This window comes from Podospora pseudoanserina, chromosome 1 (genome assembly GCF_035222485.1).
Source record: "Podospora pseudoanserina strain CBS 124.78 chromosome 1, whole genome shotgun sequence".
Taxonomy (NCBI): domain Eukaryota; kingdom Fungi; phylum Ascomycota; class Sordariomycetes; order Sordariales; family Podosporaceae; genus Podospora; species Podospora pseudoanserina.
In genome coordinates this window covers 716,804-744,298 of record NC_085920.1, presented here as the reverse complement: position 1 = coordinate 744,298, position 27,495 = coordinate 716,804, and the positions used below count along the sequence as shown (strand labels likewise).

At 51.2% G+C, this 27,495-nt stretch overlaps 6 protein-coding genes across 6 annotated transcripts; 5 read left to right on the top strand and 1 right to left on the bottom strand.

Moving 5' to 3' along the window:
• Positions 1-1,115: 1,115 nt before the first annotated feature.
• On the top strand, positions 1,116-4,374 carry QC764_102070 (uncharacterized protein; the record flags this gene model as incomplete). Its single annotated transcript, XM_062941433.1, has 8 exons — positions 1,116-1,201; positions 1,249-1,598; positions 1,698-1,825; positions 1,893-2,061; positions 2,127-2,260; positions 2,321-2,679; positions 2,738-2,828; positions 2,883-4,374. Exons 2-8 carry the CDS (start codon positions 1,290-1,292, stop codon positions 4,372-4,374), a joined length of 2,682 nt encoding a protein of 893 aa, XP_062804281.1. The 5' UTR covers positions 1,116-1,201; positions 1,249-1,289.
• A 1,379-nt stretch (positions 4,375-5,753) lies between these two features.
• On the top strand, positions 5,754-7,498 carry QC764_102060 (uncharacterized protein; the record flags this gene model as incomplete). The annotated part of the gene is made up of 3 exons (XM_062941432.1): positions 5,754-6,027; positions 6,266-6,347; positions 6,405-7,498. 3 exons carry the CDS (start codon positions 5,754-5,756, stop codon positions 7,234-7,236), a joined length of 1,188 nt encoding a protein of 395 aa, XP_062804280.1. The 3' UTR covers positions 7,237-7,498.
• Positions 7,499-7,968: 470 nt separating this feature from the next.
• On the top strand, positions 7,969-11,076 carry QC764_102050 (uncharacterized protein; the record flags this gene model as incomplete). The annotated part of the gene is made up of 3 exons (XM_062941431.1): positions 7,969-9,027; positions 9,097-9,756; positions 9,813-11,076. Exons 1-3 carry the CDS (start codon positions 8,825-8,827, stop codon positions 11,074-11,076), a joined length of 2,127 nt encoding a protein of 708 aa, XP_062804279.1. The 5' UTR covers positions 7,969-8,824.
• Positions 11,077-12,158: 1,082 nt separating this feature from the next.
• Positions 12,159-13,402, top strand: QC764_102045 (uncharacterized protein; the record flags this gene model as incomplete). Its single annotated transcript, XM_062941430.1, has 4 exons — positions 12,159-12,422; positions 12,446-12,552; positions 12,630-13,331; positions 13,360-13,402. 4 exons carry the CDS (start codon positions 12,159-12,161, stop codon positions 13,400-13,402), a joined length of 1,116 nt encoding a protein of 371 aa, XP_062804278.1.
• A 1,245-nt stretch (positions 13,403-14,647) lies between these two features.
• On the top strand, positions 14,648-18,098 carry QC764_0002580 (uncharacterized protein). The gene is made up of 4 exons (XM_062939723.1): positions 14,648-15,841; positions 15,929-16,870; positions 16,978-17,809; positions 17,867-18,098. Exons 1-3 carry the CDS (start codon positions 15,351-15,353, stop codon positions 17,582-17,584), a joined length of 2,040 nt encoding a protein of 679 aa, XP_062804277.1. The 5' UTR covers positions 14,648-15,350; the 3' UTR covers positions 17,585-17,809; positions 17,867-18,098.
• A 261-nt stretch (positions 18,099-18,359) lies between these two features.
• On the bottom strand, positions 18,360-22,446 carry QC764_102020 (uncharacterized protein). Its single transcript, XM_062941429.1, has 3 exons — positions 20,901-22,446; positions 20,699-20,855; positions 18,360-20,639 (listed from the first exon to the last, which is right to left on the bottom strand). The coding sequence occupies exons 1-3, from the start codon at positions 21,116-21,118 to the stop codon at positions 18,657-18,659; spliced, it is 2,358 nt and encodes a 785-aa protein (XP_062804276.1). The 5' UTR covers positions 21,119-22,446; the 3' UTR covers positions 18,360-18,656.
• Positions 22,447-27,495: the final 5,049 nt, after the last annotated feature.

Sequence of the window (27,495 nt, the reverse complement as noted above, 5' to 3'; positions counted from 1 at the left end):
ATTCATCCGAGAATCCCGGCCACGGCTACGGGGGGTCTTGATTATATCGAACAGGGAGGCCGAGTGGGAGGAGGCGACATTCGCCAGGAGTGTCTTGTCCGGTTCACCAACACTCTCCATCCATCCATCCATCCATCCAGTGGCCTCAGTCGACAAGCCCTACTGCCGCTGGTGAAGTACGGCTGCCTACCCGGGGGACGATGCCACCACCGACGCAAGCCTCCCACCATGGAGAGGAGCCCAAGGGTCATGGGAGACCCATTCTGGTCTCTGTTTGGCCACAACGTCCCCTGACTGCAAGGCGAGTCGAAAGTGATTCCACCCGGAGCAAAGGCTATCCGGCGGTAGTCGACTCCTCCCACCCCCATACTACCACCCCATACCCCATAACCGTCTTGTTTTGCTTTTCCCACATGATTCCCCTATTTCCCGCAGTCCTCGATATCCACAATACCAATACCCCCAAGAAACACTGACGCAAATAGTGCAGACATTTGTCGAGCATGATGACGGGTTCACCATGCAAATATGGGAACCCTACCCACGCTGCCCAGATCTAGATCGTACGGCAAACACTTCGTTAAAATGAGCCAGGACTTGTCGATCCCCGCAAAGGCAGAATTGCCACCAGTTAGCATGCCCGGCACCGACATCGTTGACGTTGGTTTGCGTATATATGTAATGAAAGGGAGGGTTTCGCGAGGCGGAGAGGGTTGCTTGCCCAGAAAAAGAATGGGAAGATCAGATCTCGACGACCCTGCATGAGCCCTGACCATCGGTGTGTTTTGATCGGTTGGAATCCACACCTGGCCCTCCCAGGAATCTTGTCGCGCGCACCAGCATCTTTCTTCGTGTGAAGGAACCCGGCCAGTTAGCTACACCCTGTAGCGATCACGAAAGGATTTGGAATTGCTGCCGCCACAAGTTCTGCTCATGCCGACTCGGGTGTTGGATGCCGGCACCGAGGGGGCTGGAAAACTGCTTAGGTATTCAGCCTTCCCGATGACAACGATCTCGACTGATAAGTGTAGCTTCGTGAGTGGTGAAAGGTGAATGGCCCACGAGTTCCCGCTTGCAGGGAAGACAGTTCGAGATTCCACCCTAACAAATCCCCTACAGGCTTGGCGATCGACAGTTAAGAACGGGGGGTTATTGGAGTAATGGGCTTCTGCTGAAAGCGGTGCGTCGACGACACCGAATTGTTAGGCCCCTGGGCCCTGTAGCACAGAACAGTTAGCTGACTAGCATGGGTTATAAAATAGTAGTCTGGGGAGGGCTAGGGGGGTGAGATGGCGTGTGTCCAGCAGCTCCGGCCACAGCAGGGGTACAAGCCGTGCCTCTCCGCCCCCCGTGCTCTCCCAATCCTCGACAGGACCCTTCCCCGTGCGGTGGTCGGCGATATTGCTTATTGTTGGGAGCCTTCCCATCATCTCAAGACAAAACAGATCTGGAAACCACCCAGAAAGAAATTATCATCAGAACCATCCTTCTCCAGGTTTTCCTCCTCGTCGCCAGTCAGGTCAACACCAGGCAGCAAAATGAGCGCAACCACAGCTGCGGCGGTGTCGTGCGTTGAGTGCCAAAGACGAAAGCAAAAGGTAAAGTCTGGTGAAAGCACCCGCGCCACGGCCCGCGCTGCATTAGAGTCGGATCGTTGGATCGTTGTTAGGTAGAGATTGGCTGACAACTCGATCCAGTGCAACAAACAGTTCCCCTGCAATCATTGCCTGAAGCGAGGAGTCTCGCACCTCTGCCGCTTTGTATCCAAAGGGGTCGGTTCCAAGTCAAGCAAAGAGGATACTGTTCTCAACGACAACCAGCTAAGGTGAGTAAAGGACGGGGAAGCCCGTTGTGTCTCTCGTTGCTAACCCCTATCTTCCACGCGCCGTCAGAACATCGAAGAAACGGAGTTCAGACAGCCCAGACTACGGTGACGCTTTTGACGGAGACGCAGACTTTGACAATCAACACTCTGCGGCTGAAGTCAGCGATGCTCTGAATGCCCTCGGCTACATGCCTCATGACCATCATCTGGTCCTTGGCAATGGAAGCGGCCCCAAAGTGAGCAGCTTTTTACCACGACCAGTGCGCGCTGGAGACTGCGAGACCGACTGACCATTCAATAGCCAGGTAAGGATGTTGTCGAGGATGAAGCTGAGCCGTCCGAAGAACTCAAGGCTGCCCTTGAGTCCATGCCTGCAAAGCCCTACACCGATTGCCTTGTCGACAATTGGCTCAACGGTGCCAACCACCACTACTAGTACGTCCCTGTCCCTGTTAACATCGCCGATGTATCGCACTTGTTGACCAGTTTCCCAAGTGCCCTCTACCCGTCCGAGTTCCGAACCCAATATGATGGCTGGTGGGCAACTCCGCCGAACAAGGTCTCGCCAGAGCTTACCAGCTTGATTCTGCGTGTTTGTGCATGCTCGCTGCATTTCATCATCGATGATAGTGTCAAAGAAAGGCTCGAAACCGAACTGAAGGCCGACGCCGTGACATTCGCCCAACGCATGCACAACGCGGCCGACAAGCTCAGCACAAGCATAGCGCCAGGAAAGGGTGGTCTGATTCACGTCCAGCAGCTCTTTTTGACAGCGTTCTGGTACAAGTCGGCAGAGAAGTGGACTGAAGCATGGCACGCCCTGAGCAGAGCGATTCGTGCTGCCAACGAGATTGGTAATCTTCCCCTCGGCTGAGTCGTTGTTTTCTGGCGGATGAACTAACAGTGAAATAGGCTTGCACAAGGACTCTTTGTCTGAAGGTATGTCCGAGTTTGACCGTGAGATGAGAAGGCGTCTTTGGGGCGTCCTCTACATGTGGGATTTGTGAGTATGCGTCTATATCCAATTCGAAGTGCCCCTGCTCACAGCTGGTGACAGTGCCCTTGGCTCCATGCTCTCACGCCCCCTCCTTGTCAACCATGCCGATTGCACTTTCGTAATGCCAACTCTGGCCCTCGAAATTGATCCCGAGCGGCCCAACCAGCCGTCGCCCTTCCGTCATATGAATTTGCATTGCCAGCTGTGTCTTGCCATGGCAGCCGAGTTTGCTCCTCGCGCCGATGGAAAAGTGGATGAGGCCGACCAGGCCAGAAGACTGCGCGATGTCGTCTATAAGTGGTATGAGGATCTTCCCAAAGAGTACTCCCGCACGAATCCCGACACCCAGTGGGATCAGGAGTTTGATTGGGTTGTCTTCCAGCGCCGGTATCTCCATCTGATAGGATACATGTCTCTCTTCAGCCCATTGAAGGCATTTGTCACCCGAAATTCTGGTAAGCCTCTGACGAAGCTTGAATCCGAGCTGCGCGCGGCTGGTGTCCAAGCTGGCCTCGATCTGATGGATGTGTCGTGGAGCTTCTTTGAGAACATGGTTTCAGCTGGTGCAAAGTTCCACTATGCCATCTTTTGCATCTTTGATGCCACGACGGTCATGTGCTCTGCTTTTGTCCACGATGAGGCCCGCACTCTGCCACAGCGCGAGACGGTGCTCGAGGCTATCAACAAGGGTCTCCACATGCTCGAGGAGTCATACTCCGAGTCCAAGACAACGGCAGCCCTGTATCGTATTCTCAAGGGCCTCATCATCAACCTGCCGCTCAGCCCTCAAGAAAAGGGAGTAATCGGAGCTCCGAAACGCAGCAAGCGCACAAATGCCAACCAGACAGGCGACAGTACAGCTGCCGGCTCATCGAACAATGCGTTGGCTAGAAGAATTCTTTCTGATCGTATCTCCGAGGGCGTAGCTCAAGGATCGAATACCGATGGGACACTGGTCGAATCTCAGCTCGGCTCAAATAGCTCTCAACTCGGTTCGAATGGCTCGGTATCGGTGGTGTCGTCGTCATCGAACAACATTCCTTCATCCGAGGTTCCGTTGCGTTCAAACGCCCCCATCCCGTCTGCGAATGGACAGGTTTTCCATGGCTATCAGCCAATGGATAACCCACCACCTTCCAACGGCCATGATCACTTGAGCCATATGCATGCACCAAACATGCAGCCCTCGCCATACTATGGCACAGTCGACCAATTCATGCCCTCAAGCGCAGGCATGGTCCCTTCGAATGGATATCTGGTGACCGACAGCTTCGTACCCAACAGCGGCTTTGTGTCATCGAATGACCTCCAGTTCAGCAATGACCATCATATCTTCCACTCCGGGCCGTCTGACCCCCTTGGCTACACCCAGCCCGCGTGGGAACCGGCCCCTGATGCCAATCCAAACTTCGGTCTGCTCCAAGGAGCGATCCAGGAGGTATCGGAAGATGCGGTGCCTGCTGTGCCCAGTGTGTTGGAGTATTGGGACTGGCAGCAACTTGATCTTGGAAACCCTGGGTATTGGGGGAACCAACAGCCGCCACGGATGTGAACATGGGATCCGGTGTCTCCCTTTAATCGAGGGGGTCTGGCGCTGAACCGGAGACGCAACTTTGCAGCTGGTGGACTAGGCTTTTTTCGGGTGTGGTGTTTTTTAAGCGATGGCGTAGGCGTTGGCTTGTCATGACAGTTCTTTTAGGAATTCGTCGTTAATCGTTGAAAAAGAAGGTGTTTCTTGGATAGAATGACGGGCGATATGGTTAGAAGGGACCTGGAATTTGTTGGAGAGAATCATTGGGGGAGATATTGGCGCCCAAGCTCGGGTTCCTAGACATGGATGGGAAAGTGGCCGGTTTTCGCATGTCTTCTTTGAAAATAATTATTCTATTGATAGTGTCGTTCTGGATTTGTTGTCTTTCTGTCGAGTTTCCTTGAAGTGGTAAATGATTGACAGTTTGTCTCCTTTGGGGGATCGTCGGTCAGAAACCAGGCGAGGGAAGGGACACATCATAATTCGGGGCCCGACGATGGACACATAGGTTTCTCGCATGAATAATAGCCAGAGCTGAGAGACAGGTGCCCCTCCGAGATGTGATATGGTCAGGGTCCGTAGTCCACCAGCGCTCCGAAGACTTTCGGACCCAGTGGACCCTGGATCGGGATTCGAATTGGTTAGATTTCGGGTTTCACAAGCAATAACGGAGAGATGGGGACCTGCCTGCCGACCTGAGTGATGACTGCATCGAATCGAGATCGTGACTTTGGTCTGTCGAAGCCGGCAAAAAGATTCTAGATCTTCGATAGGTAGTCTGGTTGTGCCATGTGGCTTGAAACCTCATACGACCGTTGTTCTAGCCACGTGTGAATGGAAGCGAATGGCATCCTGGGAACTAAGTGTGGGTGTGGTTCAGATGGGACCACTGTGGACGACATCTTGCCCCTTTTGAAATCGGACGAGGAAATATTGGAAGCTGAGGACTGGCCAAGGCCCAAAAGTGAGCTGATGGAGGCTGCAAGTCCAGAAGTTCAGCACATTGCGAAGGCCCAACACCTGCGGGCAGTTCAGTGGGTCCTTCCCACTATGCACGTTATCACCATCAGTTATCGGTGGGGGACTGGCCGACATCACTGCCACATTGCGAACAAAAAATGGAGACTAAGACTTGAAATCAAGGCCGCGGCAGAGACCAATGCCTTGGGAAAAGAGCCAATAGGCCTTGAATAATGGTCAGAAGATCTTCGAACAACGGTCAGAAATCATCAATAACGTTGAAAGACATGTATACGGCATTTTATTGCTTTATCATACAACATATCATCTACTTTTTTGTACGTAACGTGTGAGATCGGTGGAGTTGCCCCCGGGAATACACAAGCCATGAGCCGCTGAATACAACGAAGGCGGCATAACTTCTCACCCAAACAAACCCAATGCACGGAAAAATAATGCGACTTTGGCCACCGGCATCCTCCTCCTTGACGGGTGAGCTCCAGGCATACCTTATCAGAGGTGTAAAAGCAGCTTCTCCACTTCTCACAAGATCAACCTCTCGATCTTTGACTCAATCAAGCCGTCGGTGTCTCACATCAACACCATCCTCACAGTTGAAGATGTCATTGGCAAATGCAAATGCCGAGCAGGGAAATGGTCCTAAACAAAATGCCTGGGTTGGAAGTGCCGGGGCAGCTGGCTATGATCTGAGAAGTGAGTTGACATATGAGGTTCTGAATCAGATGCGTGAAGCTGAATGCAAACGTGAACGTAGGCGATACAATGACAACACCCACAGCCTCCATGCTTACTGCTATTCAGAACTGCACACTGTTTGATGATGTCTTCCAGGAGGACCCAACTACTATCGATCTGGAAGCTCACTGTGCTGCCTTGACTGGCAAAGAGGCTGGTCTTTTTGTCCTGTCCGGGACCATGGGTAACCAGCTAGCTTTGAGATCTCTTTTGACTCAGCCGCCCCATGGCTTGGTGTGTGACTACCGTTCCCATATTGTCAAGTATGAGGCTGGAGGGTAAGGCAACTTGCACACATTATACCCTGATATCCAGTTTGCTAACTTTGTAAACAGCGTCTCCGCCCTGACAGGTGCCACAGTCAAGACAATCGTACCAAAAAATGGCATCTATCTGTCACTGGAAGACATCAAGGCCAATGTCTACCTAGATGACGACGTACACACCTGCCCAACTCGTCTCATCAGCCTAGAGAATACTCTCAACGGCATGATCATGCCACTCCAGGAAGTCCAACGCATCTCGGCTTTCGCAAAAGAAAATGGGCTCAAAATGCACTGTGATGGAGCACGACTATGGGAGGCTGCGGCTTCCGGCGCAGGAAGCCTGAAGGAATTTGCTTCATGTTTCGACACTGTTACACTGTGTTTCTCCAAAGGCCTCGGCGCCCCTATCGGCAGCATCCTCGTCGGAGACAAGAAGGTTATCAAGCATTCCCGCTGGGTAAGGAAATCAATTGGCGGCGGGCTTCGACAGTCTGGAGTTGTCACGGCAGCGGCCCGGGTTGCCGTTGACGAGACGTTTGGCAAAGGACCAAATGGTGAAGTGGGCTTGCTGCGGGATACGCATATTTTGGCACAGCAGGTTGCCAAAATCTGGACTGATCTCGGCGGTCAGCTTATCCATCCGGTACATACCAACATGGTCTGGCTTGATCTTGAAGATGCCCACTGTCCAGACGCCCGGGTTGATGAGCTTGGAAAGGAGGCTGGCTTGAAGCTCATGGGGGGGAGACTGGTGATACACTATCAAATCTACCAGAACCGCGAGTTTGTTGTTCCTCGTCTAGAATCCATCTTCAAGACAATTATGGGAGAGAAGAATGGAACCAGCAAGGGCTTGAAGGGGCAAGAAGGAGAAAGGTCCATGTATCGGACATCGCAGTAAAGTGCCGACAAATAGGAAATTTACACATCCCGACACCCTAACAATGTTCACCGATGGATGATTATAAAAGCCGACTTGGATTGCTGATGTCGGTAGCCGAGATCCCTTGCCAAGTCTTCCTTCATGTAGGGCAAGGCCGAAGATGCGGGCCGAAGACTTGCTTCTGTCCATACAAAGTGAGCCCGGAGACGCCGGACTGCCCGATGATTTGGTAACGAGAACACGAAATGAACTCGGTCGAGGAGGACAAGACTTGCAGTTGAATGGTGACTAAAATCACCGACAGGGAACAAGGCAAAGCACGGCAGACCTCAGCCAAGAGGCTAAAGATACCGCTACTGACGATGACCTGTGGCTTTCTTTGAAGACTATGAGGGCTGTGAGGGCTTCCTGGGCGCACCGTTTGTGTGGAACAGCCATTTTCCTTACCGCCTCGTGGTATGCGTCTCTGGTTGAGGAGCATGCTTCCGCGTCTCTGCAAGCTCTTTACCCCGCCTTAGCCCCAAGGTCAAGAGACCCTGCCAATGGCTGACGTCACCGTGGATCCGCCGGTCCCAGCGAATGGAAGCGCTAGAATAGCTGCGGACCGGGCCTATGCCGGAGCATTTGAGAGTGCAGAATGCGGGGAAAGCTCCAAACAAGCTCCCCAAAATCCAACGTCTTGCCGTCTCTATTGACCGACGGAATACAGCTTGGAGCGGTGGACAAGCAGGAACTTCCCGGTTGTGGCAGGTGCTACATGCCTAGAAAGAGCCTCGTGTGGGAGGAATGCACAACCGTTCTCGTCCGGGGCACACAAGCATCAAATTGGCCGCAATGGAGGTTAAAAGGTACCTGATCGGGAACACAACGAATCAATGGATGATGGATCTCAATGCGGCAGAAAAAAAAAGTTGGAGAAACAATGGGCAAGAGAGAGAGAGAGATGACGATCATGAGGAGCATGCCAAGGAAAGCCCACCTTTGACGACAACCTGGAAAAGACATGGGCAAGACACGGAACCTGGAATCTGGGATCGAGATCAGCGTGACTCTGCTGGTATTTCGTCCCAATTCTTCTCTTCGCTTGTCTGGCGTGGCCTGCTATGATGAAGTGGAAGGCACGGCAAGCTTATTGCAACCTTGACTGCATGCAGAACTGGCAGCTGCCCTGCAGAATTATTAAAGTGCTGATTTCTGGGCTTGACGACACCACCATTCCCAGACGCGCCTGCCTCTCTTGTGAGTGCAGGGTGGAAAGTATAGAAGAGGACAGAAGCCCAAGACCGCCTGCCTTCTGTCCGATCTTGTCACTCCCATCCCCGGGCCTGTTCTCGTGCCCCTGCCGACCCTGCTCCTGCCCGCTCCTGCCCGCTCCTGCCCACTTTATATCTTGTGTCTGTCTGCCCCCCATATCGACCACTCTTGAGTTCCTTCCTGCCCACCCTGCCCTGCTTATTCCTTCTCCCATCACACTCTCCGATCGCCGAGTCAGACTTTCTTCAGCACTGACCGACTGAACAACAACAGCACCCTCACTCCACCCCTGCCTCTTCATCTCACAATTATAGCCGCATAAGTACCCAAGCGTGTGTGAACAGCCTTCACAATGGTACCGCCGGTGCATCGCGGCCTCGTGGCAGGCGCTGCACTCACGATCTGGGCAACCGCAGTCGTCGCCACCCCTCAGGCTCTTTGGGTAAACGGCTCGGTGGTCGCGCCTTGTGACTCGCCCTTGTACTGCCAGGGTGATGTTCTCAAGGCCATCCAGCTTGCCCATCCCTTTTCCGACTCCAAGACATTCGTCGACATGTAGGTTTTATCGAAAACAATCTTCTTATCCATGCCTGTCTGAGACATGTTCTAACTGTGGAACGCCAGGCCCACTACCAAGCCTTTGGATGAAGTTCTGGAGGCCTTCAAGCAACTCTCTCTGCCCCTCAGTAACAATACTGAGCTGCAGAACTTCTTCCGCGAGAACTTTGCCCCCGCGGGTGGTGAGTTGGAAGAGGTTCCAAAGGAAGAACTCGAGACCGACCCTGTCTTCTTGGAGAGAGTTGCGGACCCAGTCGTCAGGGAGTTCGTGAGCAAGGTTATTGACATTTGGCCCGACCTCACAAGACGATATGCGGGTGGTTCCAACAACTGCACAGGATGCGCCAATTCTTTCATCCCCATCAACCGCACCTTTGTGGTTGCCGGTGGCCGGTTCCGTGAGCCGTACTACTGGGATTCCTACTGGATTCTGGAAGGTCTCCTGCGCACCGGTGGTTCCTTTGTGGACATCTCCAAGAACATCATCCTCAATTTCCTCGACCTGGTGGACACTGTCGGCTTCGTTCCCAACGGTGCCAGGGCTTACTATCTGAACCGCAGTCAGCCACCTGTGCTCTCATTGATGGTCAAGGTGTACATCGAGCACACCAATGATACAAGCATTCTGGAGCGTGCAGTGCCACTTTTGATCAAGGAGCACGAGTTCTGGGCCACTAACCGGACAGTTGAGGTTGAGAAGAATGGCAAGAAGTACACTCTCAACAGGTAAGTCTCTGCGATCAACCCAAATGAAGGAAGAAAAAGGCTCACAACAAAAATAGATACTTCGTCAATAACAACCAGCCCCGTCCCGAGTCCTACCGTGAGGACTACATTACAGCCAACAACGAGAGCTACTATGCCGAGACAGGTATAATATATCCTGTTAAAACGCCCCTCAACGAGACCGAGAAAGAAAAGGTCTACGCCAACCTTGCAAGCGGTGCGGAATCTGGCTGGGACTACAGCTCTCGTTGGCTTCGCACGCCTCTCGACGCAGCCGAGGACAAGTACTTCCCTCTCCGTTCTCTCAACGTGCTTGAGACTATTCCCGTCGAGTTGAACTCGATTCTCTACCAGAACGAGGAGATCATCTCTTGCTTCCTCAAGCAGCAGGGCAACGTGACCGAAGCTGAGAAGTGGGCTGCCAAGGCGAAGACTAGAAGCCAGGCCATGTACGACGTCATGTGGAACTCAACCCTGTGGTCGTACTTTGACTACAATCTCACATCTGCCTCGCAAAACACCTTCATTCCCGTCGATGAGGATGTCAGAGCTAGGGAGACTGGCCCGGCACCTCCTGGACAGCAGGTTTCGTTCCAGATTGGCCAACTGTTCCCGTTCTGGACAGGCGCGGCCCCCAACCACCTCAAGAACAACCCCTTGGCTGTTCAAAGGGCCTATGCGAGAGTTGCGGCGATGCTCGAGGAGAAGGCCGGCGGGATCCCTTCCACAAACTATTTTACTGGACAGCAGTGGGACGAACCTAATGTCTGGCCTCCCTTGATGCACGTCTTGATGGAGGGCCTCCTCAAGACACCACCTACCTTTGGCGAGGATGATTCCTCATACCAGGCCGTTCAGGACCTGAGCTTGAAGCTCGCGCAACGCTACATCGACTCCACTTTCTGCACCTGGTATGCCACCGGTGGCTCAACCTTCGAGACGCCCAAGCTTCAAGGCCTAGCCCCAGAGGCGAAGGGAACCATGTTTGAGAAGTACAGCGACAACGCCACGAATGTGGCTGGTGGGGGAGGCGAATATGAGGTTGTCGAAGGGTTCGGCTGGACCAACGGCGTAGCTATCTGGGCAGCTGATACTTTTGGCGACAAGCTCAAGAGGCCAGACTGCGGTGATATCGAGGCAGCTAACGTCCATGCTAGGAGAGGCGGCGGTCTTCTGCCTCCAGGATTCACCAAGCCTGACAAGAGAGCCGACAAGAAGGAGGATCAGCTCGAGAAGAGAGGCAGGTTCGCCGTCGAACTTGACTCGTGGGATGCCCAGTGGGTGAAGAAGTTTGGAGGCAACAGGGGCCGGAGAAAGTAGGGGACCAACAAGGAACGAATGGGGTTCATCGATGAAGATAAATGATGGTTCTTTTCATGTGTATTTTTTTGCTGTTCAGCCTGTTGTTTGCGGATACCACTTGACTTTAGCTGTATATGCAGAGATACGGAGTACCTTCAGCTTAGGGCGTTGAGGATGTGTACTTATCAATCAAGATGTCAAGATGCTTATCTTAGGAGTTGAAATTCTACGCCTCATGGCTACAGCAGTGACCAAGCTTCTTCTCGGCACTGTGCATTTGCGGGGAAGATCTCAATTTCGTTTTTTTGCAGTTGTGTCAAGAGAGCGCCTATCCTCTCTTGGGCTAACGGTGAAGGTGGTTTGGCGCTATGCCTGCGTGGCGCCGCGATAACGTCCCAATAGTGTGTCTTGTCGGTCAGAGGATTATCCGCCGAAACCGAAACGTGATCCAGAGTCCTGTGGATCATTATGTTCTCTGGTTGATGTCTCGGGTCTGGGACCTTATCCCTCGGTGAGGGAGGCAAAGGGTCTAGACAGTTTGGATACTTCAGCTCTGCAAAGAGGGGGTGTGGGTGGTTGCATGCATTTTCGCTTTCGTATGTATGTACAAAACCCCCCCATGCCCCATGCCCAGAATGATCACCCTAGGAGGAGGAAGAGGAGGAGAAATGCTACGGCGCGAACAAGGATGAGGATACTATCTAAACCAAAGAGAAATTGTGGACAAGGATGATCTGCCTCTGCTCGTCTAGGCGCGGGAGAGCAGCGGCGGGATATCACGGTCGCAGTGGTGAGAGAGGTAAGTGGCGGTGGTGCTTGTGGTGGTGGTGCTTGTGGTGGTGGTGCTTGTGGTGGTATTATTGATTTTGTTTGATGCCGAGGTTTTTTTCAACTCTTTTCTCCTTCCTCATTCATTTGTGTTATTTTCGCTGGAATTGAGGTTTTGTTTTTCTGATGAGGTTAGATGATGGTGGATTTGATCGTGCTGGAATAGTACCATTATTTTGCTTCCATCACGCAACAACGTCATTCCCTCCCCCCCACCCTCACACCTTGACTCTCTCCCGGGCGCGTCTGTCGAGGAGTGTTCACCATTTATAATGGCGCCCGGGAGTCGGTCCTCGTCGCGGCTATCGCAGCCGTTGCCGATGATTATCGAGGATGTGGTGCACTCTACCACGCCGCCTCCGGGGGTGCCGCCCAAGTCGCCGCGACGACCACCGGTTTCGAGGTCGAATTCGCAGGGGAGCAGTGTGCACGGTAGTCATCGGTCGAGGACGCCGCCGCCTTTTGGGACAGTTTCGGGAGGGGTGGATAGGTCGGCGTCGGGGACGGCAAAGATGGAGGTTGCGCAGCGGGAGGTGGTGGGAGGGGGGGGAGGGATCAGGGGCCGGTGGCGAGGAAGGGGTGGTATAGGAAGATGTTTGGGGTTTTGCTGGTCGTAGGGGTGATAGTCGGGTTATCGGTTGGTTTGACCATCGGGTTGCGAAAACGGTTCGTCTTTTTTTTCTTCTTCTCGGTCTTATTCTTCTGCTTGCCATTTTATAACTAATATATCTTGTTCTATATAGAAACCAAACCTCCCAATCCGACTCCCCCTCCCCAACGAACCTCTTCCCCTCGGGGTCTTACACCTTCACTACTGCTCTTCTAACTAATACCTCCACCGCTTGCCTCACCTTTCCGTCTCTGGCCACCGCCTGGCAGTGCTACACCTCCCCAGAACAACAACCGCAACCACGGTTATTATCAACAGCGATATTCCACTGGACGATAACCCCCTCCCCGAGATCAGGCTATACCATCTCCTTCACCCCATCCCACACCACCGGTCCGCAATTCCAAAACCTGACACTGACACACCTCGATATTAACCAATACAACGAACGTTTTGTCTTTTCGCTTATCTACCCCAAGCCAGTCACTTTGTCGATTCCTACCAATGGAACAGAAGGGAGAGGAGAGGAGAGGATACAATGCTGGTTTAACACTACTGTTTTGTCAGCGGCGATATACACCCGGCAGAGGGCGTCTTGGCCGGAGGATTTGGGGGGGGTTATTCTGACGGAGATTACGGGGAGGGCGGGGAAGGAAGGGGAGGAGAGGGTTTGGCCTTTTTTGGTGGAGGTTGGGGAAGTGCAACGAGGTGGTGAGGATGGGGAAGGGGGTGTGGTGCCGGATTGTTATAGGGATGGGAGGGGGGTTGATTTGAGGGGGTTATTTGGGGGGAATGATAATGGGACTGCTGGGGGGATTGATGGGGCGGAGGGGGAGTGTGGGTGTTGGTATAAGAATTTTGAGTTGGATGGGTTACGGGGAAATGGGACGGTGGTGGAGAGGTTGAGGAGAGGGAGGTGATTTCTGGGTGGTGATCCGAACTGGGACTCTGGTGCGCGATACACAGTCAGTTTGGTGATGCCGCCAGTGGCTCCAGAGATCTGTCGAGCAAGGTATCTTTCCAGCAAGGTATTTCTCCAGCAAGGGGCGGTTTTCGAAAGGTTGAGGAGGAGTGATGATACCCACGCGGTTGATACTTTGGACTGCGAGATGGAGGAGATACCCCCATTCGTTTTTATTTGTTGAGCTTTTAGCGGGTTATTGTCATTTCTAGTATGGGAGGTTGGGATCAAGTCATGGAGTTATAACAAGGAATGCCTAACAGGACAAGGGGCATGGGCAGGTACGCCAGGCAACAAGGGACACGTATGGATAGCATGGAGTTCGAACGGTATGTATTTTGGGCATTGATACACAGTACATAGTGTAGATATAAGTAAACGTATTTAATATGACATTTTTGTACATATCCTGCAGCTCCAAACCCAAGACTCTGTCCGTAGGTATGTTAGCCAACACGTGGGCCCTGGTTTGTTATCGTGGTATTCTTTTCTTTTCCTTTGCGTGCATTGCAACCGCCGAATATATCCGGACGCACCGGAAAACTTGTTTACTGCGTCTTCACTGTTCAGTATCCCCCTCACATGTCTCGGTGTTAGCAGGTCGTATTTGTAAGGGCTGTATGTAGTCCGAGCCTTGGCGATGCAAGTCAGGGGTAATCAGAGTAGGGGACCTTTGGCTATTGTTGTTGCTGCTGCATGTTTGATCCAAGATCTGTTCAGTCAGCGACCCACATGTTCTTGGGTTTCAATATTTGTTTCTTTTTGTCTGTACACTGTGCCACATGTTGTGTTGCAGCCGATCCTCTGATGGACATCGTGGACCGGAGTTAACTATGTTGGCGAGAGGCGGGATCGAAATGAAATATGTGACAATAGAGAGGCCAGTTGGTTGATCTTTTGGGGGCATATTCCGGGGCATGAGACACAACACGGGAAGCGTCCATGTGTTGGATTGTGCTGTGGAAGGATGGTGTTCGGTGTAGTGACAGGCGAGGCTGGCAGGTGGCGTCTGTATGTATGGCTGGAAATGCAGAAGTTCCCGAACTCAAGCCGGAGAGTTTCATTTTCGTGACGTCGGTTACATTCGCGGCCACGATGCGGGGACCAATAGGTGGCTGTCTGGATGTAAGATCCCATACTGAAGGGTCCTAGAGGTACGATTGGAACTACCCCCAAAGATGTCATCTCTTCTTTGGTGGATTGACATGGCTCTGGTCAGTAGTAGGCCCAGCTCTGGAGATACCATTGATAAACCCCATCTAGAATGACGAGCGCCGAGTATGTCCCTTGTAGACACAAGCCAACCGATCTCGCGGGAGATGTAGGTACAATTAAGCTTAAGTCCGATCCATCTTTTGGTAACCATGAGCTACGGCCCAGAGTTCGGAGTTTATTGTTGTCACAGGGACCGAAAAGGAAAGACGGAAGATGATGTAGGTGATGGGGAACTTCCCTAACCCTGTATCGAGAGGTTCGGAGGTTCTCCTTGTTCAAGGCAAAGATGGCTTGTCATCCGGGAGCAAGGCCGGCGGCTTCCCACAACATCATGTCTGTCCAAGACACAAGTAGGAAAAGCTTGTTGCAACTCTGGTCACGAAAAATTGCAGGAGAAAAGTGGAAAGAGGGATCCTCGCGCCTGGTTGAGCGGGAATAATGTGGAAGGTGCCGCCACCCCTTGAGCAACCCAAAAGATGGAAGGCGGGCTGCCTGCTGAGATTGGACGTCGACCACGCTGACGCTTGAACTCCCGTTTCAACCAGACAACCACCACCCGAACTCATCTTATGCTATTATCGTGTTCATCTCTACAGGCACCTGTAGAGTCCACCATTGTCAACAGCAATTAGTATAACAAGCCACCGCCATCCTTATCCACGTCTCGGAGATCTGATCATGGCCGCCCCGGACAGGAAGCAGTCTCCGCCATTGGACCGACACCTCGAGCGGCAGATCTTCACCACCGTCGACAATGTTCAGTACTTTGTTCATCCACAAAGACTGGGACGTGTCGGAAACGCATCGAAGCTACGAGACATCATACCTGTAACTGGCTTGACTCTCGAACAATACCACGACGAGTCATGTATCTCAACTCTCGAGAGATTTGTCGTGGCTGATGATGTCTACACGACCGGATTCGGTCACAGGATTGTCACCATTGACCACCAGGACCCAACAGTTGACGCCAAAGCTGACGCGGACAACAAGTTCCCACTACATGTGGTGCACGGCTTGATCCTTGAGGACTCGGAACATCCGGTGAGACCGGGGCCCTACTTCTTATACAACGAAGGGCTCCATCAAGCCTGGAGGCTCTATCCTGATAGCCTCCGTGCCTTCAACTTTGGTGTCTTTCCAAAAAGTCTTCACCAAGCTGAGAATAGGTATCTAGTTCCCCTAGTTTCCTAGGTCCATCTGTCGAAATGGCAAGAGCATTTGGCTGACATGAGGTGTTCAACTAGTGCATTTAGTCCTGTCACTGCTTTGTCTCAAGATGGACTTCACAAAGCCATAGCCGTGCCCAGCCGACTATACTACTCCGATCCTTCGCCCGAGAAGCCCCTGGCCGGTATGCGATTTGTTGTCGACGATTTTTTTCCAGTGGAGGGAGTAAAGACTACGTTATCAAGTGAATCATGGACGTCCTTCTATCCCCCCTCTTCAAAAACGTGCCACCTCATCAGACACTTGATCGGGTTGGGAGCCATAATGGTCGGCAAAACCAAAGTATCGCAGTTTGGCATTTTACACTCGGCCTGGGTCGACGTTTCTAGCCCAAAGAATCCCCGTGCAGACGGCTATCAAGAGGCATTGGGAAGCTCGCCCGGTGCTGGCTCGGCGCTGGCTGGCTACAAGTGGATTGATTGCGCGGTTGGAATCGACACCCTTGGTGGCTTCATGGAAACAGCTGAATGGTATGGGCTTTTCGCCCTTCGTCTTAGCACTTCCGGTGTACTTCTCGCTGAAACGGATATGCCCTCCATGCGACTGAGCGCCATTGCCTTCATGTCACGATCTCTGAAATCGGTCCAACAAGCTGCAGAAGCATCCATCAGTAGAATCGAAACCGCGTTAACACACAAGAACTCCTCCACACCGCCAACAAACATCGTTTACCTGGGCCACAGGTTTTCGAAACCAAATCTTGAACTATCTCTCCACTTAGCGAATCTTGTCGACATACCAACAGAGGAATTTGACATGGAAACAAGTTGGGCGACGCGATCACCACCAAAGGCCCCGTCTCAGGATCCGCTTCATACCTACATGGAAGACTGCGCATGGAAGGCCTACTGTCATGATTTTGGCCAGAGATACTACGAGTCTATGGATGGCTATGTTTATAAGAATCCATCCGCCGAGACGAGAGATCTACTTAGGCTTTATTGGGATGATGCAGTTGAATCCGTCTGGTAAGAGGCTCGCGATAATTTTCTAATATCCTTGTCAAGTTTATTCATGAATCTATTCATGTCCGATTGCATCTCAGACCGTAGCTAACTCTTGGGAACGCGTCTAGGCGGGAAGTGGATAATCTTTCGAACGAGGACCGGGAAAATTGCTATGCTCGGATAAGAGACTTTGCAGAGTGGTTTGATAAATCGATGGAGTCTCTTCATGAGCCGATTGTACTGCTGCCAACGGTGGCAGGCCAACGTCCAAGGTCACGGGTCTATGCTCCCAGCAGCTACGCTCCGACAGCTCACCGTATGACAAATTGGGACGACACCCTGGCTGCCATTCTGGAACGCCCTCAGGTGATTCTGCCAGTGGGGAGAATATCCTTCTCTTCCGCTATCAGTCGCGCTACAGAAGCGCTACCCCTTTGCATTTCAATGATGAGTCGAAGAAACACGGATTTGGAACTTCTTGACTTTGTGACCAACATCATGGAGGGAAATAAGTTGCAGGTTGAGGTGGAGGTTGGAAAGGATGCTCTACCTCATGCAAAGGAGACCTGGCAATTTTTTAAGGCGTCTGATTCGGATGGAGATGAGGAGGTATCGAGTGAGAAAGGTGGTGACAAAAGTCCGCCGCCTGGAGAATTGGATGGATCTGAGAGCGAGGGTTCGCCCGAAGATGATGAGCAGTTAGGGATACAAATGTCGCTTGAAGAAGACCATTAAGATAGGGAAGAAGTTCGAGAGAGGGAAGAAGCCCTAAAGGCGGGGGGTTGAGAGATATTGCTTGGACCGGGAAGTTTATTTTGTTTTCTGTAGGGAATAGCGCTGTGGCTTTATGAGTAGCGGTGTTGGAATTATACAAGGGGTGTATTCAGGCAGGGAGGATGCTTAACTGCTGTCTAGAGCTTTGTCTATGTTCATCCGTGACGTGGGGGTGTCTGTTAAGGGGTGAGTATCTATGATTTATCCCGTGAATACTGGACCAGCTAGCTGAATTTGTTGAAGGCAGTAAAATACTGAACCAAAGGGGTGATATTTTACATGGTAGATACGCCTGGAATAACGAGCGAGTGGTGTCGCTGATTGAGTCATTACGTCAAGCAGGATGTTGTGGAACTTGGTCAGGGTTGCACTTTTGAGGTTCTTTTCATCTCCATGTGCAAATATTACCCCCTTCCCGCAACATACCTATTGCAGTATCATCACGAATCTGTGAGTTCAATGCAAGGCGTCAATCACTTTGAGTTGCATGCACACAGGTTTCACTCAGGAATCACACAACAAGGTAAAAAAACAAACCCAGGCTTTTTCTTGGCTCTCTCCCTGGGATCCAGCTCCCCCCCAGTCCTCATTATCCTCATGATCCTCATAATTCCCTGCCGTTCATCATCAATCATGCCGTTTTCCTTGTATCTGTTAACGCCATGCCCCAAACCACCGCCATAAACCTGCTAACTCCTCGCTCGAAATCTCAAATGTGTGCTGATGTCTGATGATTCCCCCTAACTCTGAAATATCGAGTCCATGCCCTTTTACTGTCCGGATATAAACCCCCTTATGCACACCAGAAAAAATACTAAATATGCTGTAAAACCTTCCAGATGACCCCGATGATGCCCTCGGACGGTGAAAAAAGTTGACCAAGAAATTGCCCCCATATTTCTTTTTTTTTTGTTCTTTTTCTGCTTCTCACCTTTTTTTTTTGCTGTTTTCTGATCCGTTAAAGAAAAAGCCACACTTATCGAACAGCTCCCTTCCTCCTCCCTTCCTCGTGGACGACCTGGAGTCAGACTGCTCACAACCACCGCCTAGAGTGGCCAGCAGGAACCAACTCCCAAATCTCACGCTCCTTGAGCTCCTCCCAGGCTTCGTAGTCGACCCGCTTGTCTGGAATCGGGTGGTCCAGGTCAAAGGGACGCAGCATAGGCGTGTTGAAGGACCAAATGCACTTCTCGACCCTTCCGTGAATCAAGGCATGAATCGACTTGTCACCCTGGTTCTGGTAGTAGCGCCTGAGGTCCCGTCCAAGGTGCCACATTCCGTTCTTTGAATAATCCTTTGGCCCGGGGAGACGCCGAATCTTCTCCCACTCCTTTGCAGCGGCGATCCTCTTCTGGGCCTCGGGATCGGTGATCTGCTTCGCGAGTCCGTTTCGACGGATATACTCCTCAAAGAGAGTCGTACTGGCTTCCTCTGACCACCGGAAATTGGTGTTAAAGCTTTCGGGAGGCTCACCGCCGCAGAGCTCGGTGTCTTCCCAGGCGGAGTTTGGGTGCTTGAAGGGATCCTCATGTTGAGGACCACCCTCCCGGTAATCAAACGCCTGTTCTGGCCAATTATGTTTCCACCGATAACGTGAGTAAGCGGCGGTGTTCCTGTGTAGGTTGGGTGGCTCGGGGGGGTACACCATCAGATCGGTCGGGGAGAAGTTCATAAACTTCAGCCAGATAGAATCGGCTATCTTGGCCGCCCCGAGAGCTGCCGTCAAGTGTCGACCTCGGGCCGGGTCAATGACATCAGTCAGTGACCCCTTCTTTATGTCCAGACCCTTGAGGTAATACCCAATAGCGCTTTGCTTCCAGCGGCGAAGGTCGCTGCTCTCCATGTCCCTGACGAAGGCGACCATCTTGCAGCCCCAACAATCATCGAGTTCGTTTGCAAACAGGACGCGGGGCAGGAGTTTTTTGCAGCCTTGACATAAATACTGCCGACGCCAGTACCCGAAGGCGTTGTGGTTTTCAGCGTTACCGAGATAGAACGCTATACTGTTCGGGAGAGGGTAATCCGACGGCCTGAAGTCGTCGCCACTGGTAGCTGCCATCAGATCATCGTAAAAGCGGTTCTGGGCTTCCTTCTTGATTTCGTCGTGCTTCCCCTTTCGGAGCTTTACGACACGGGCTATGACTTGATCAATGAAGGCTGGCTGCGAAACCCTAGAACTGCCGTGATTCTCTGCGATAATCTCGGAGCGAGCTGTGCGCTCCACTGTGCGCTGGAAGTCTTCTGGGAGCACGATATCACTGGTCTCCCGCTTAAACGACAGCATAGCATCCCGCGCTTTCAAGGACCATAAGCAGTTCCAGCCGGGAAGACGACGGACGAAGCTGAAGAAAGAAGAGCTATCGCTCATCAAGTCCATCCCGATAGTATCCGCGTCGTCCCAACACTGCATCATAAGAGCTACCACGGCCTTTGGGGTGTGGAATGTGGGCTCGTTGTACGTAACACCAAAAGATCCAAGTCGTTCGCAAGTGTTGGGGCCGCGGAAGAAGAAAGGGCTGAAATCCAATCGTATATAGTGGATTGGAGCGTTACCCTCAGCATCCGTGGTCGCTGCTGTGACGTCGATGCCCGTCTGGTCTTCATCACCCACCGAGGTTGCTGCTGTATCCGTAGAGATCAAGCTGGTGTCGGGCTCAGTCAACAGGGATGTGTCGTTGCTGCTCGTCTGGTCTTCGTCCTCCGTAGAGCTGCTGTCATCCGCACTGCTGTTACCGTTACTGTTCTGGCCGCCGTTCTCCCCAACATTCTCGCCCTCTACAGCGTTACTGGTGCGTAAGGCTTTGGCCTTGCCTTTGTTGCGGGGCGTTCTCGGATGCTCCTTGATGATCTTGATCAATGCAGGGAGTTTGGCGACGTCGAGAAGGTCGCAACGCGAGATGGCCAAGCTCTCAAGATTGGGCATGGAACTGATAACCAGACCCACCATGTTGACGTCTAAAAAGGGTAGCCGGTCAAGGACAACGTGTCGGAAACTCTGCGGAATGCTAACCATGACCTTGACTAGAAGAATAAGTTAGCATGAATTTAGCTGAGGAAACATTGATATATCCTTACTAATATGAAGAGTCCTTCCGAAATCATCGAGATATGGCGTGCGACTCGGGGGCTTGGGGGAGGTTGGTGTGATGACCAGAATGTCGCTCCGTACACCAGCTCTCTTGATTTCTCCTCCATCGTTGCCGAATTTAGGGAGATAAACATCAGCAAAATTCTCCCCGGTGGTGTAGTCCCAGCGCTCCTGACATAAAGTTAACACTGAATATAGGTTGAAGATGTTAGAGGTGAGGCACTAACCATGATTCGGTCGACGTATTGGCCGGCCTGTTTGCATGTGAAGGCCAATGCCGTGATATTGCGCACACTCGGATGCAAAAGATTGACGATCTCTCTGGCGAGATCAATCTGGGTGAGGAATCCAATTAGTGGGTTCGCATCGTTGGCGCCCACTTGCGTAGTGTCTTCAACCGAGATCATGTCAGGGTTGATCTATACAACAGTGTCAGTTCAGCAATTTTTGAACAGGGAAACTAGGACAAAACTTACGCCACCCAAAAACCCAGGAACTTTCGGGGCATTCTTGTTGCAGCTGTCACGAGCCTCAAACAACCCCAACAAGCCACTTCTCTCGTACTGGTTCCGAACTTCCTGCTTCTGCTCCGGCATGTAGTCAGGGAACACAGCAGGCAACATCTCACGGCGACCCTTCTCAAGAGCGGTAGCCAGCTCATACTTCACATACTTGCCCTCGAGAGAAACCCAGGGACGATCGTAGTTGAAGTTCAGAGTTCCAGGCTTGTCAATGGGAGCACCCTGTGAAACTGTTAGCGTGGGTGCCGGCAAAGGATCAGAATTGAGAATTACATAAAGCTTTGACATCTCCCACGGCTTGGGGTATGAGGGAGACAGCTTTCCAGCAGAACTGGCAGAGTCCTGGGCTTTCTTAGACTCATTGCTGAGCTTCCCATTGCCTCTGGGATGGCCAGAGCTGCTGGAGCCACCGTTGTTGGGGCTAAGTTTCTGGTAACCCTCTGGAAGCTCCAGTTGGGTAGTGCGTCTGGCGGCCTGGGCACTGGATTCACCCTTTTGAGTGGCATTCTTTCGGCCCTTCTGTCTGCTGTTCTTCGATTTCGCCATGGTATCGACTTGGTGATGACTCGGCGATGTCTAGAGCGAAGAGTTTTGCGGCTGTTGTTGAAAATGGTGAGCTTTTACTGTCCCGAATTGAGGAGGGCGTGGATAAAAGTGAAGTGATGGATGGTAAGTGAACCCAAAAATCTCGGCAGGGAGAATGAGAGGTGCCAAAGAAACAGGGAGAGGCGAAAAATTTAAAATGAGCGTAGACAAAAGAGCAAGATGGGTAGAGGGGGGATAAGTGAAGTGTAGCAAAGGCTTCCAGATAGAAGAGATAAGGTAAAACTTGATCAAGCCACCGCCACGGTACCCACAAAGGCAAACCGATGGTAGGAAGGAGCAGAGGGTGGTTGTGGCTGACTGGTAGAGGTGATAGTGGCAAGGATGGTGGGAATAGGCAGGAAAAACGGTAGGTTTGAAGGAAAGATCTGGGGGAAGGAAGTAGGTGAGGATGATACAACAGTGCCAGGTAGGGGTAAGGAGTGATGTGAATGAGTGAAATTTTGGAGTGAGCGGAGGAGAGAGGGCGGAATTTTTGAGGAGTATGAAGTGGGAGAAGACAGCTTGTGATTATGAAAGTGAAGAGGAAGATGTAGAGAAGGAGAATAGTTGGGAAAGAATGGGAGGAGGAATATGTCGTGCGAATACAGGGTATTGGGTAACATCAGGAGAGGGGTACAAGGTAGGAACTTACCGGAGAGTGGTTGGTGCAAAGATTTTTGGCTGGTTGCTTGATATAGATCAAGCAATGGTCTTTGCTGTGGTTGTGAGTTGGAGAAAAAAGATAGGCGTTGATAGGTAGGGAGGGCAAGACTTTATAACCTCTCGAGGAGAGAAGACGGCTGGGCCAGACCCACTGCGTCGAGTTCACCTGGGCCCTTCCGCAATGAATAAACAAAGAAACAGGTATCTTGACGCTCACACGCACCTTATCAAGGTGGCTGGGAGAGATATCTAGATAATTCACCTTGAAAATAACCAGATAGACCCAGTTAGAATCGTTGAGATGTGCTCCCAGGAGTTCGGACAAAGGAGTCAGGGGCCACTAGGGGCTACGAGAGCAACGTAAAAATCCCAAATTATCAGATTACGTGTGAATCCAGCTCTGTAGAAGGGCAGAGATAGGTGGCCTGGTAAATAAAACATCGGGTGAATACATTGCAGAGATAGGGACTCTATTCACTTCGATGTCGAGCAACCTGAGGCCATCAAACCTATCTCTGCTCCTACGTTGGTTCCGCACTCTTCCATGCTCCCAACAACCTGATAACAAACTCTGCGCGGACTTTTCTTTCCGGCACCGTCATCAGTCTCAGAGATCTAGGTTAATATGGGCCCAACCGCTTTCAAACTCTACCCTTATCTCGCAGATGACCCAGGGTCCGGGACCGGCCGCCACAATTCCGGAGGGCCGAACCCGAGGAGTCATAAGCAGGGCCAGGATCGTTACCTGCCAGGCCGGTTCATACTCGCCGGATGGGTTCAGACTACGGCACACTCTCACTAACGGAATGCCCCTTAGGGAAAGGAAGGAAATGGCATGATGCGCATAGCAAGATTGAAAAGACTATCTGTACGAACTGGAAAAAGGTATGGTAATGAAGTATATATAGCTACTCTCCATGACACTGAGAAGGCAGGCCTCAAGTCCATGAACTGCTCAACTATCATCAACCAAGCGTTCTTCCTTGCGAACTGCGTTTGGCTGTCAACTCTCTCAGAGCAGCAGGCAATCGTTTACTTCGTAAGAACTACATTTTATAGCTAGGCACCAATGCAGAGAAACAAACAACGGCATTGTGCAGTACTTACCATACAATAAGTTCAACCGCAAAGCACATCAAAACAACATTCTCTAAAGGTAGTATGCTAGGATCAATGCCCCTGATATACTTTACTTATAGATATGGTCCGTGCTCGTGCTCAGGGGCGCCTGTTGACACAGACGTCCCTGGAGCAACCACAGCAGGCAACTTTCCATGCACCTAGCCATCAAAAAACTATAAAGGAGGTAGTCAAGAAGCAAACTATCTCTATATTAGCCGCAGAGCAAACTATAGTGGGGATCGGGTAGTGTCCGATAGCAACCAAAGCACTGGCTAGCAACAAACAAATTGTCAATCACACACCCACCCCCTCAACCGAACAACCAAGCGATAGACAGATCACAAGGAATGAGCAGATTTCTGTTTGGGAGGGCCAAACCAAAGAAAAAAAGGCCGATAACGGGCTGCTACCCCATTGGTAAGACTTGCTCTGCTGTCCCACACACACCACTACCTCTTAGTGGGAAACGTGAGCACTTGGGGCTCCCTATTTGTGGGTGTGCTTTTGCTCAGCCGTGAAGCAACTTTGCGGTGAAGTAAATGACCAAGTAAGGGCAGGAGAAGGTGATGTGGAAACAAGAGCTCGTGAATACTAAAACGAGTTGTGAGGGTGATGGCCGTCAAGAACGTTAAGAAGGTCTGGCTTCGCGGCGAAAAAGCAAAATCACAACCCCAATCTTTGGCAAGCTCGTGAATATGGAACCCCGCTTCATGCCAACCAAGGAGAAGACAACGACAGCCCGTCTCCCCCCTCTCCTGTATTACTGGCGCCTTGAACGTTTCCTGCTACTCGAATTAGCTTCAATTCAAGACACCCAGCATTCTGATTTCAGGTCGTGTGCTGCCCATGGCCGATAAAAAACGTAACCACTTGTCCCACCCTCACACGGGAAATAACTGAGCGATATTTCCATCCATTGGACAAGACAAATCATGTATCACTTCTGGGCCGATGGCAACCTAGACTTGAGATCGACAGTTGCTGATCTAATGGTGAGACCTTCGACATCAAAGTCATGTGTGCGGGGCAAGGGTCGAATCAATCGTGGGCCGGATAACGAAAGAAAATGGAAGAATACACATGAACTGAACTGAGACTGCAGGTACTCGCTTGTCTCTCCTCCTAGGTGCAGGAAAACTGTGCAACAAGCCTGCATGAGCGTTGATGCGGCATGACAGACGAAAACTGAGAGGTCAGCTGTCTCCGAAGTTGTTGGCTTGGGATGGGGATGAGATGGGATGAGCAAAATATGAGATCCCACAGGTTGTATCTCTTGTTCTCTTGTTGTTGGTAGCAATCGATGTATCAGAAGAAATAGTAGCTGTTGTTGAGCGGGAGCATGATTCGAGAGATCCAGTAAATTGGGGGACACAATGACCGTGTAAGTCACCATTTGCACGGTATAAACATCACGGTGCAGACCTCGATCCCCAATATTTTGCCGGTCAGAAAATGAAGACGAGAATCAAACGTCAGTCACCTCATGTCACAATCTCAGAACGGAAATCACGATTTCCTAAAAAGCAGCAGCACATACACCCCGCCGCCAAAGTCACCTCATGCGCAAGATGGATGATTGGAGGGGTGGAAGGACGGATGAGGAGGGGCATATTTCTACACTACCTTATGTGGGTGGTGTCTGAAGTGGGTGTATCACAAGATCTGGCCGTCAGAATCCTCGACCGTCTAGTTCTGATCCGATCATGACTGTTTGTTACTTTTGTTGACTGTTCCGGTCCGCGTTACATGCCCCGTGCCCCAACGCTGAAGATCTGCTTCTTTTTGTGGTTCTTTACCCTATCCAGCCTAGCGAGCTTCCGGCATTGAAACATAAAATCATAACCTATACGCTCTTATCAGCACGATTTACACTATATGTCTGGTTGTGTTGCGTTGGGGCAACCGAGGGAAATTCTGGAGATTGAAGCTGGCCTGGTTTCCGAACCGAAGGCTGGCAGGAAGCGGTTGTGGGTCGATGGCGATGGCTACCAACATCACCAACCACTAGCTTAAGTGCGCTTGTACATAGTGTGAGATTGTGCAGGGCGGGAGGACTGGGTACGGATGGTGAGATGCATGTAGGGACCCGCTGGCCATCCTGAGGACGGATTTTGAGACACTTGCTCTCTTCGTCATCAAACAGTGGGGGTGTTTCTCGTCGGCGTGTGAGCTATCGGAACCGATAAGGACAGGATTCAAAGGGTCGGTGAAGATGAGCCCGAAGCGCTTTGTTGAGATCGAGTTGCGGCCGGCTATGTTCGAGTCTGTCTAGGTCAACAATGCCGGAAGCAGATGCCGGGTCACCGAATCCCAGGACTCGCAGCAGCTGCTGTCACCCAGGTATCAAGCACCAATAATTGTGGCTAGTACTGAGTCACCACCAGCACAAAAAGTAGTGTAGCAGTAGCCGTAGTGTCCTCGTGAAAAATAAAGCTCCGCTGTGCGTTGCAAACCGGACTTCCACAAAAATACGCTATTTTTTGGCAGCCTCACACACCTTCGATGCTCGTGCGCCAGTTATTAAAGAAACTGTATTTTTACATTTGTAAATAAAGTACCGGCAACCTTCAACGTATAAACATAATCTACATAGATATATAGCCCTATTTACCGCGATTTTTTTTGTTTATATTAATTCTTATGCGCGGATAATACGTGTGTTAAAATCGATAAAATACTTGAATTGACGGAATCCAATTATTTCTAGTTTTACTGGCCCGAGCGGTCTCGCTCGCCAAAAAAAAAATCGTATTTTTGTGGAAGCCCGGTTTGCAACGCCCAGCGAGGCTTTGACGTAATTCTCGCGGCCGTAGTAGAAGCCCATCGGGATTAAAATCGCCAAACGGCACGCCTATTTCCCTTTTTTTCCACAACACATTTGGCTGTGCTCAATCTATTTTCTTGCAAGTCGTGCCAGACGCCATATTCAACAGACGAATCAGATTTCCTGTAGCCGTCTGTTTTGGGTGATGTTGGAAAAGGGGAGTGGCACGGCTTGAGTTCGCGATCCACTGATGGCCACAAGAAGCTGTTCAGTTCAGACGCGGCCCCACCCGGGCAAGCTGCACGCTGCAAGCTTGTGTGCGACCATGAAGAATCATGCGCCCTTCGAGGTGGTTGCATGTGTGGAAACGCCCGGTGGTTTCTCTGAGTCTGAAGAACGACACTGGTTGGACAGAGGGGCTGCCAGTCAGGCCACGAGGAGGGGGCGGCGGCATGGCGTCGACATGAAGCTCGAGTTTTGCCATCCTGTTGCTTGAGGATAGCCCAGAGGGTGTGAGGACCTCACTGGCCGATGAAATCTCGAAATCGAGCCGCCGTCGCGATGTCAGAAAAGCGGTCAAGGCGGTGATGGCCCTACCGTGGTAACCCCACGACTGACAAGACGCCACTGGAGCGGCTTCGGCTTGCCGATGTTGAGGCTGCTTTTCCCCCCGCCCGTGAACCCCTGCTGTTGGCGTGGATATTGCTTGAACCTCATCGCTCGATTTGGCTGCCGAAGACAGGGGACGGAAAACCACAGAGAAAATATTGATAGGAATATCGGCCCAACTGAGCATCACAATGCATGGCTAACAATAAAGAGAAGAAGAAGCTGCTTGTTATTGTTGCAGTCGTTAAGTGGGTTTACCACCCTATTACCCTACTAGCTACTTACGCTATATCTCGCTTTACCATTAACATTTTATATATATAAAACAATCTACCTACTTAGTTTATTTGTTTATTTTTCTAGTTTATTTTTTTTAAAAAAAAATTGCAACTTTATGTATATTATTTAAATTATTAGAAGTACAAGATTTTTATAGGACTTTTATATATTGTTGAAATTTTTATTTTTATTTTGATTATATAATTGCGTATTGACAATAAAAAAAAGTCTAGGAAATATA

Coding starts and splice junctions, on each gene's coding strand:
- QC764_0002580 (XM_062939723.1), top strand. CDS start 15,351: ATGGCCGCCCCGGACAGGAAGCAGTCTCCGCCATTGGACCGACACCTC. Junction 15,842..15,928: donor CTTCACCAAGCTGAGAATAG/GTATCTAGTTCC, acceptor TAGTGCATTTAG/TCCTGTCACTGCTTTGTCTC. Junction 16,871..16,977: donor GATGCAGTTGAATCCGTCTG/GTAAGAGGCTCG, acceptor GAACGCGTCTAG/GCGGGAAGTGGATAATCTTT.
- QC764_102020 (XM_062941429.1), bottom strand. CDS start 21,118: ATGATCTCGGTTGAAGACACTACGCAAGTGGGCGCCAACGATGCGAAC. Junction 20,856..20,900: donor ACATCTTCAACCTATATTCA/GTGTTAACTTTA, acceptor ACCACCGGGGAG/AATTTTGCTGATGTTTATCT. Junction 20,640..20,698: donor CGGAAGGACTCTTCATATTA/GTAAGGATATAT, acceptor CTTCTAGTCAAG/GTCATGGTTAGCATTCCGCA.